This window comes from Eutrema salsugineum, unplaced genomic scaffold (assembly GCF_000478725.1).
Source record: "Eutrema salsugineum unplaced genomic scaffold, Eutsalg1_0 scaffold_3, whole genome shotgun sequence".
Lineage (NCBI taxonomy): Eukaryota > Viridiplantae > Streptophyta > Magnoliopsida > Brassicales > Brassicaceae > Eutrema > Eutrema salsugineum.
Genome location: NW_006256756.1, coordinates 17137241 through 17147612, shown reverse-complemented (window position 1 = coordinate 17147612; position 10372 = coordinate 17137241). Strand labels below are relative to the sequence as shown.

Here is a 10372-nt window from a genome sequence, read left to right as displayed (position 1 = left end):
CTTGAGCTCGAAAAATAGAGTCGAAGGGAGATCTAAAGAGAATGAAGAACAGTTTGAAGATCGATCGGAAAAGATTGAAGATCGATCGGAGAACTTGAAGATTGATCGGAAAACTTGAAGATTGATCGGAAAAAGTTGAAGAAGAAACTAGAGAGAACTACGAATAAAAACCTAGAGAGAAAAACAAAATCTAGAGAGAAGGGAGAGCAGCGTACCTTATATATGCTTGAACGAGAATAATGAATGCGAGAAGAAGTTATTCCTTTATAAACAGTGGGAATCGTGGTTCCTTGATTCACGCGCCTCATTGAAGATAGGGTGCAAAATGTCCGGGAAGGTGAATCGATTGTAGTTACCGAGCTCGGTTTGCGACCTACTTTTAGGTTTAGATCGAATGAGTTCGACTAAAAGCCATACCCTTTCATCGAACTGAGGGGGGGCTAACTGTTGGAGGTGAAAACCGCACCCCCGGTTTTCTCCAGTATAAACCGAGATCGGCACGACGTAAGCCCGGTTTACGAAGGAAATGTACCGGGAATATTGGGCCGAGTGAGTTCTTGGGCCGAACGCAGCCCATCAAGCCGAAGTCGGTCAGAAACTTCTCAAAAGAACCGAGAAGTTCTCTAAGTTCGGAGGAAAAAGGAAAGTTTCCAAGTAGAAAAAGGAAAACGGCCGAGAGAAAAGGAAAGTCTTCTCGGTCCCATATCGCAGAAAAGACTCACGAAGACCGACTTAGGAGACATATATAAAGGAAGAGGAATCGACACCAGAAGACACAGAAAATTCTCGAGAGACTTGGAGATTGAGAGCTCAAGGCATTCATTAGCTTCTTAAGTTCCTAAGTCTTAGTTCGTTTATGATTTACATAGACGAACTCAGTTGTATTTTCGACCGATCTAATAAAATCTGAATTTTCGATCTAAGTTACTGTTTTATCCCTTGTCGATATACACATATCAACACCACCTAACTCAGCAGCAGGTGCCAGTCCAACGCCTGGTCACGACCAGCCAAGTGAGCTCGGATCTTCTCGAGCTTGGCCGCCCACCTCTAACCCATTGCTGCCCACTTCGTCTTGATCTTATCATTTTCATACTTCATGTAAGCCTTTGCCTTGTCTCACCTTGGAGTGTATCGCGGCCCTGAGGTGGTTTGCCTCACCTTGGATTGTATTCCACTTGAGCACGACCTATTCAGCCTCCGCCTTCGAGAGAACAAGCTTCTCCTCCAGTACGGCCGACCTAGCCTTCTCCAACTCCAGCTCAGCCTGTCCTCCATCAAGGCATATCGGACTTTCTCCTCCATCAGTTCCTTTTTCAGCTCGCGGATCTGGCCACACATTTTTTGCTCACCAAGCTCGGTGCATTTCTAAAGCGTCTCATAATCTGCCCGAACTGCATCGAATCATATCTCATACTGCTCTGTAAAAATGATCATGGAGATCGTTGCCTGCATAGATACCTGAGTTTTTCAAAAAAAAAGGGAAAAGGAGTGATATGTCATATATACTTACTCATATAACTTACCCGAGCCAAAGATTGGGACACATTCTGAAATATATCCGACTCAGCCAAGTCCGCAACCGGACGATATATCCCTTCCATAGGTCATTTCTTGAGCTAGCTCAGCACACACTAGCTTGTCCTGAGGAACGGCAAGAGCTGTACTCCGGTAGTGAAATTCGAAGCTATTTTCAACCTGATCCGACGTGAAAGTCAAATCAGGGACCATGTCTGGCAGCTCGGTCCTCTGATCCTCAGTTGTCCAGATCGTCGAAATAAAAGATTTCCACGACCTTTGATCCGCTGACCTGAGCTTTTCTAGGATCTCGGAGTAAGCGTCCAATGGTCGAGCTACCGTGTGCAGATTGTAAATAAAAACAATGAAGTCAACAACAGCAGAAAATTTTAAAAATTACCCGATCTACGAATCCCTACCAGGAGAGAGATTCCACTGAGTCTTGTATCTCATGCTCACACCGAGGCCGGTCGTCTTGTTAGCCGGCACGAATATATAGCTGCGCTCCCAGTGGTCGACCTTGCTCGGCTTATCAGCAACAAGCTCGCCACAGCCAGCTTGAAGGAGGCGTAGAAGATCCCTGGGGTCGCCGGGATGCCCTTATGAATCCATAGGTCCTTGAAGAGATGGCGAGTCACATCAACCCCGCACTCAGAACCCAGGGTTAGCAGCACAACGATACCCTGGACAGTGGTCAGACAAATCTGCAAAAAAGCCAGTTGTCGTTTTTCGCAGTAGGAGACGAACAGCTCGGGGAGGGGGAAAGGTAGCCCGCACTGAGTGAAGAAAGCTTTGTAGAGGCAAACAAACCTCGCAGGAGGAGTCCAAGGACGATAAACTTCATCAGGGACCCTAATCTCGATATCTGCAGGGGCCCCGCACTTGGAGAGCACCACCTTTACGCTCTGCATCGAACTCCAACTCTTGGAGCCTCCATCCTAATAAGAAACCTTCGGAGGCTTTTGAGCCCGGAGCTTCCGAGCTATAGTGGTCCGCCCACCTCCACGGCTTTGACATCCACGACCAGCTCGGCTTCCGCCGGAGGAAAACTTCCTGATCTCGATCTCCTTCAGGCGAGCTCTCTGGCTTCATCTTCCTCATCGCGTCGGGGCGACGTTGTGTGCTCCAGGCAAAGAACTTTTTGGGTTTGTATCACTGAAATCCTCAGGAGAAGCTGAATCAGATTCAGACTCAGCTCTGATCCCCTAGAATAGTGACGCCATCATAGAACAGTCGAAGAATGTGGAAAGAAGATGCCTGAAAATGGCAAAGCAGAAAATCGAAGGAAGGAGATGCCCAAAACCAGAGAAACAAGAACAATTAAAGAAGAGAATCTGAAATCACGGAAAGCAAAGAAAAAATCGGAGGAATCCGAGAAAGGAGAAAAGCCGAAATCACAGCAAATGGAAATGAAATCATAAGAGAGGAAGAAAAGAGGAATACCTGTGTTTTTCTTATGCAAGTGAGAAGAAAAGAGGAAAGGAGGGTTTAAATAGAGAGGAAAGAGACAACAAAGCAATCGGTTTGACACTTGGCGAAAGGGTGCAATAACCGAGCAAACTTTAACGATGGTGCTGCTTTGGTGTCCACTTCGATTTCCGCAAAAAAAGGTAAAAAGCGGGAGACATTTCTTTGGTGTCTTTGCATAGGGAATACGTGTGGGAAATTCGAGAATCCAGGCGGGAAAAATAATTCCATTTTCCCGCCCAACACGAAAGCATGAAACAATTGCCCTAGGTTCATTTTCCAAACCGAGCTAAGATGTGCCGAGCTAAGAAAGATCAAAGAGACTTTGGTGTATTCAATTATCTCCTCAAACACCGAATTGGGGGGGCTATTATTGGAGGTGGGCTTAGCACCCCCCCCCAATTAGCTCGGCCCATTTTGAAATTAAGGCCTGGTCAAGAAAGTCAAATCAAGGAAAAAGTCAAACGTATCCAGTCAGCAAGGTTTATTGTACGGATGTCACGCCGAGCTAAAGTGACCAAACCGGACAAGAATCGACACATGGAGAAGCAGTTTGCCAATAGTGCCATATCTGCACAGTAGTTCGGCGCCGAGCATTACCTTTCCGCCAAGGAGCAGCTCGAGAGCGAGGCTCAAGTATTATATCCCTTAAAAACGCTGCAGCTGCCACGTTATCTTGAATACGCGGAGATCTATCTGTTTAACCGGGCTATAAATGTTCGAAGAAGCTCATTTATGAAGGGACTTTTTTTTAGCTCTAAATATATATTTCTCTATCTTGATAAACCACTTGTAACACTCGAGCTATTTAATATAAATAATACGATCACCGACCTGTTCATTTTGAAGTCAACTTCTTTCTTCTAAGCCAAATCTTTTTTAAATTACAGAAATCTCGCTCCAATCCTATTATTATCACACTTAATCATACTTAGTGATCATCTGGATCAATAGTTGACTAATGATAATATTCCTCACACAATGGCCAACAAAAAGATCGGAGTTAATCGAGACTGCAAATTTTAGTGAGAAGGAAAAGGATAGAGAGTTGCAAACTTCTAAAAAATCACCAAGCTTCCAAAAAAAATCACCAAATTTCAAAAAAATCACCAAATTTCAAAAAAATCACCAAATTTCAAAAAAATCACCAAATTTCAAAAAAATCACCTAGACGGATGACTGAACAGCCGATGTTTTAAAACGTACTTACTTATTTTTGTTTAGTAAGAAATAAACGTGTATTTCACAGATCGGTTAGATTCAATTTGCAAAACGTTCAATTTGCAAAACGTAAAACTCGGGGCAGACCAATCTGTTTCACACCATGAATCTCGCTCTTGTCTGACGAATATTTTTCTGAGAATTCTAAAAATCCGATTATCTCATTTTCCTAAAAATCTCTGATTTTCATCCTCACCCTTTGTTATCTGCCAAACACTCAAATTATTTTTCCCGAGAAAGTTCAATCTGAGAAAAAATGGCACTTCCCTTCTGCGAAATCCCGGAGGATCTCCAGCTCCGCGTCTTGTCCTTCCTCTCACCGACAGAGATATCCAGCTTCGCCTGCACTTCAAAACGCTTCGCCTCGTTATGTGGTGAAGACAGAAAAATCTGGCACGTTATGTGCGATCGGAGATGGGGAAAAAAAACGCAGATCCAGAAATGGGGAAACGGTCGAATCGCATATCGGCTCCTATACAAGATTCTGAAAGGATTAGAAAATCTGATTGGATTCTGGCGACTATGCGGCCGAGCAAATCCCGCCGGTTCATCGCCGCCGTTGATTTTCTTCGAGTGGGGTTCCTCTTTCGTCTTGGGATCTAGGGTTTTAGCCATTAACGATGACACATATCAGGTACGAAAGACGCCATTTCTCGTGATGCGGATTTCTTCGGAGGGACGAACTGAGAATTTCCTTGATCTCGATGGTAATCTCAGATCTGTTGCCACTGATCTAAACGAATTAGGTGATTCGAGAGGCAATCTCGTTCCAGTGGATGTGAATTTCATGGGAAATGGTCATATCTTGGTGGAGGAGAATCGATGTTTTCGAGAAGAGCAGAAGAGTCCGGTTTCTAAAGGATCTAGCTCCGGAGACGACGAGAGCGATGATATGACATCGCCTAGCTTTGTTGTTTCGGAAATGTATACTCAATTGGCGAATAGGACGAGCCCAGGAGGTGATAGAAGGAGACAGAGGAAGAAGGAGAAGGAGAGACAAGCAAGGATCAAGTGGGAACCAGAACACTTTATTAAGGTTGCTGATTTCTCGCCTACGCCTACTAAACCATTACAGGGCCTATGGAAGGTCTGGTTCTGCAACTTCTTCAAGTTGATTTCAGCTATAGTATAATCATTGATAATGTTTGTGAGAAAAAGCTAGTTAATTTGTAGCTAAGATCCTCATTTCAAAGGGGATGAATGAAAAGAACAATCTTCACAATGGTGCAGTGATCATTTCTTTTAATGATGAGTGGTTTGTGTTGTTAAGTTTCATCAGCTCATTGTGAATGATTCCTGAACTGGGCAGGGATTTTGTGAGGGGAGCCTCGAGTTATATATGGTGAAATATGATGAAGTTGGAGGCATTATATGCAGAAAAGTAGAGGACTTGTCACTCTCACGGCACACTTCTCCTGTGTTCTGGACACCGAATCAAGCTTTTATCAGATCTCCGTTTTCAGTTGAAGAAGAGATGATATTGGATGGTCGAATCCATACCACTCCTCTCCTCGAAGAAGTTCATGAAGAAGTCGTATCTGGAATGTTGTACACGAGCTCTAGTTATGATCTGGTGTTGCCGGGAGAAGTGGGTAATGGCAGTGGTTTTTCCAGAGGGGAAGGGCGGGTCTGGTTGTACAAGAACGGGACTTTTGGTTTCGGGTTTCTTCGAGATCAATTTATCATTGATCTGAAACGTGTTGCCCAAGATGATGGTTGTCTCGCTGATGTGTTAGAAGCTTGAAAGTGATTTTCTTTATTGGTTCTGACTTGTGAATTCTGTTAATGATCATTGATCCCCTTTTATGTACATAGAACGACTCAGGTGAATTTGGTACTTTCAAATTTAATGTCAGATCATTGGAATCGCTTTGTATTTATTTGTTTCCTGTAGATTATGTAACTGTTTCAATGGTTATAAATAATGAATAATGGATTTACTTGAAGAGGTTGATATTCTCTGTTGATCATTTTTTGTTCAGGTATTTCTTGCATGAATGAATAATAAATATGCATACTCTTGCCAATATAGTGGTGATGATCAGCTCTGTAATGGCGTTATTACAAAATAGCAACCTAAATCAAGGTTGATAAACTCGAGTGACTCTTGTTATATAATCACGAGGGCTGAGATCGCGCTTTCCACAGATTTAATTTATGTTCATATTCATAGATGTTTTATATACTATTTCTTAAGAATAATTTGTTTGATAATTTTACTTTCTTAGTTTAATAGTTTTATTTTTAAGTTTGTATTAATGAGTTTGGCACGTACCCTGTGTGGATTCCAATGTTGATCGAATTTCTATATTAGTTTATATCAGTACGAAAGTACAAATAAATTTTTATTTTTTTTCTAAAACGATATAAAAAGATCATTAAAAAAACTAAAAGATTGGGAGTATTCTGAAACAATTATACAAAGGAGTCTGGATTAAATCAATTTTTTTATCGATTAATACTTTCATATCATGTATTTTTCCTTCATATCATATCATATATTTTTGCCGGTTTGAAACTTTTAAATTTATATCATCCACGATTTGATTATCAATCATGAAGACAAGTTTATTTAAAAATAGAAATCTGAATAAGCGTATAGATGAAGAGAAAATCGAAAAAGGTTATCCATTAAGTTTCGCATATACGAGTATCTGATAAGGTTGGCTGAATTTTTTATAAACGCTATCCTTCACGACTTTTATTCCATAAGTACACTATCTGAAACATGCGTGAATCATAACTCTCATGTATGATTGTTTCATACCCTTAATCTCGCACAAACATCTTTCAAAGATGTGATCGGCCCATGTTTATAATGTGGTGCCAGAACAACCAATTTTAATATCCACCTAAAGAGCATAAGAGCTATCTAATATGGATCCTCTGGCCTACGCTTCTTTTGAGTCCAGATGCTACATGAAACCACCAGTCAAAATAGAAGAGATGGTGAGGGTGGTGACAATATTAGGGTAATAAGAACATTGAAACACCACCCAAAATGAGTACAATTACCAAAGGTATTTAGTGCCAAATCATGTTCCTAGTGATTCAAGTTTTAGTCAAATCATTAAAACGATCGCTCACATCTGATGTGTCAAGATCCTCTTATAACTTATTTGAGCTTTGCAGATGATGTATCGGTGTTATTTGATGATTTTGACAGATCTCTTGAAGGGCCAGGTTTTTAGTCGTTCTTATTAAGCCCTGGGCCAACTATTGACCTGAGGAAATATGCTATGTTTTTGGATGGCGGTAATGGCTCTTTAACCCAAAGCCTCTCGGATCGGTATGGCCTCTTTCATGGTAATTTGCCAATGAGATACCTCGGTCTCTCATTTTTGCCTCATAAAATGAAGCCCGAGGATTATCAATCTTTTCTTGATAGGATTAAACGAAGAATTTCCTCTTGGCAGGTCAAACATCTTTCCTTTGCTGGCCGGATGCAGCTTAAAAAATCAGTATGATTGTAATCATCAATTTTTGGGCGGTGGTCTTTCCTCTACCAAAAGATTGCTTGTCAGAATTGGAGAGAATGTAGTGTGCTTTTTATAAGGTTGGGTGCTTATGCTTCAGCTCGTGGAGCAAAAGTTTTGTGGGATTCAATATGCACCTCAGAGGAAGCTGGAGATTTGGGTCTCCGAAGACTTGATGCTTGGAATAAGGTGTTTGGTCTCAAGCATATATAGCTTCTCTTTATGAAAGGTGGGTCACTTTGGGTATATTGGGTAAAGAAGGTTATACTCCAAGGGTGGTCCTTCTAGGACTATTTGGTGGATTCTTCTAAGAGCTGGTTATGGATAGGACTCCTAAACTTTGTCCCCTACCAATACCGTTTCTGTGTTGTACAGTGAGTTTGGGAGAAGAGGCAAAGTTCTGGCTCAACAATTGGACAAGGGTAGGGCTATTGATTGAGTAAACTGGTTCAAATGGCCCTAGAGTTCTGGGTCTTCAGCATTCACTCACGGTTAGTGAAGTGGTTTCAGATATCTCATGGCTCTTACCGAGGGGTAGACATCACATCTCGGTGCTCATGAAGGTTGTTATTCCCTCTGTCGATTGCATTAATTTTTCTCGGCCAGATGCCTTCAAATGGAGATTAATTAGATCAAGTCAGTGTGTCGGAGATGTTTTCTGTATTAAAATCGTGGGATGCTCTTCACCCTTCTGGTCCTCCAGTCTCTTGCACTACAAGAATATTGGTTATTAATAGCATTAAAAGATAGCGTTCTATGTATTTGTGCTATATTTGACTTAACGTTTATTTTTATATAGCGTTTGTGAATTTCAAACGCTATCGATTTGTTTGTCAGATTAAAAAAACAAAGAAGGCTCTAATTTTTTTTGGTCTAAGATATTATAGCATGATATTAATAGCACATATGACACTTAAACGCTATGACATAGTAAAACGCTTAAAATTTTTTAAGACTCCGCCTTCTAAAATTTTTCACTAAGTCAAAAACCTAAATATTAATATACTACGAGAAGAAATGGTTTAGGGTTTACTCTTTTTTCTCTCTTTCCTTTGAGAGGCGATTACTCTCTCAAAACCCAACCCTAGCCGCCTTCTCGTTCTGTGCTGATCGCCCTTCCCGCGTCAGCAGTGTCTCTCACGGCCGCCAGAAAAGGGATCACTTCTGCGAGATAGCAAGGCCTCCGCCATAGATTCTCAAATCTCTTCTTCTTCTCTTACCTCCATCTCCGTTGTTCTCTCGCTTCGTCGGATTAAGAGCACCACTTCGAGTCCAGTGATGCCAAAGATTCCAAGACGTATCCCCATCAGGCCGGTAACATCCGTAAAGGTGGTCACATCATCATCAAGGGTCGTCCCTGCAAGGTCTTATTTGGATTTTCCTCATCTCTTTCATTTCCATTCATTTTCGTTAAGCATGGCTCCCGATCTCGTTATTTTGATTCTAGATCTCCGTGTTGTGTATTTCAGCTCTTTGATTTAGATCGGACCCTGATTTTTGTGATTCTGTGTTTTATCTTTAGGTCACAGTAATTATATCGTATCGTTCTCATCGTTTTCATTTCTGATTTCATCAATTTCGCGGCTTGTGTTTATCCTGTTCTTTGATTATGGTGATGGCTTTTTACATCCCTAGATTGTGAGAAATGAAAATAAACATAGATAGAAATCAAGCAACATCAGCTGGTTTTTGTGTGTGTATGAATCTAAGAGATCTAGTTTGAGATTTGATCTAAATATCTAATAGAGTTTAATTTTTGTTGGCCTCTTTTTGGATTGTTAGATTGTTGAGGTTTCGACTTCACTATTTGATGTTTGATTAAATTGTTTCTCAGTATCTTGCAGAGCCTTAGATGTAATTGTTTAAGTTTATATGCTGTAGTTTTATTCTATTATTCATAAATGGCTACTTGAAAGCTGGCTTAATTGTTTGTATTTGCTGCCTTAATTTCATTTCTGAAGTTCCAGACCTTGACCCTTTGTTTTCTGTCTTTGTATCATCTTCACACTTGACTTTGTACACTCTTCGTATAGTTTTTCTATCACAACCTCAATTCGTACCACTCAATTGACATTAGCATGATTTCAAAACTTTAACTGTTGAGTTTATTTTTATCACTTATATACTTTTCTGACTATCTTTACTTGCATTCGTTGGTTGGTTTAGGTGAGGATTTTGATCTGATTGTCTTTTTTTCCTTTTATATTTCAGAAAGAGGCTCTTGAAAAGGATTTTGATGGAGCATAGAAAGGAACTGGACGAGAAGATGAAGCTAACTTCATCTAGTTTGATAAATTCCATTTCTGTTGCAAGTGATTTACTTATTTAATATGTTGTTGTTGTCTTTGTAAAATATTTTACTACTAATGATAATTATTTTATCTTTGTAAATTTTGTTTTGATCGTCATCTTTGTAAATTAAAATTGAAGCTTTTAGAATTAAAAATTAGAAATTAAAAATCAAAATTAAAATTAAAAATTAAAAATCTAATTCTAGATTGATATGAATAATACTATTAATGACAAAAAGAAAGCGTTATTATAGAATATTTAGCAGCATATAAAATTGTTATAGAACTATTATCGCGGGTGATAATAGAGCGCTTAACTAAACACTATAATATCGTTAGATAGTAGATTTCAGCCGTTACTAAAGCCCGTTTTTCGTGTAGTGTTGGGCAAGTTGGTTT

The 10372-nt window shown here is 40.3% G+C and overlaps 1 protein-coding gene and 1 long non-coding RNA gene across 2 annotated transcripts; both read left to right on the top strand.

The window, feature by feature from the left end:
* The first annotated feature begins 4256 nt into the window (after nucleotides 1-4256).
* On the top strand, nucleotides 4257-6142 carry LOC18014486 (F-box protein At3g12350). Its single transcript, XM_006397293.2, has 2 exons — nucleotides 4257-5293; nucleotides 5516-6142. Exons 1-2 carry the CDS (start codon nucleotides 4463-4465, stop codon nucleotides 5948-5950), a joined length of 1266 nt encoding a protein of 421 aa, XP_006397356.1. The 5' UTR covers nucleotides 4257-4462; the 3' UTR covers nucleotides 5951-6142.
* A 2492-nt stretch (nucleotides 6143-8634) lies between these two features.
* On the top strand, nucleotides 8635-10073 carry LOC18014852. The gene is made up of 2 exons (XR_002898767.1): nucleotides 8635-9046; nucleotides 9894-10073. It is a non-coding gene; the product is annotated as an uncharacterized LOC18014852 (long non-coding RNA).
* The last annotated feature ends 299 nt before the right edge of the window (nucleotides 10074-10372 follow it).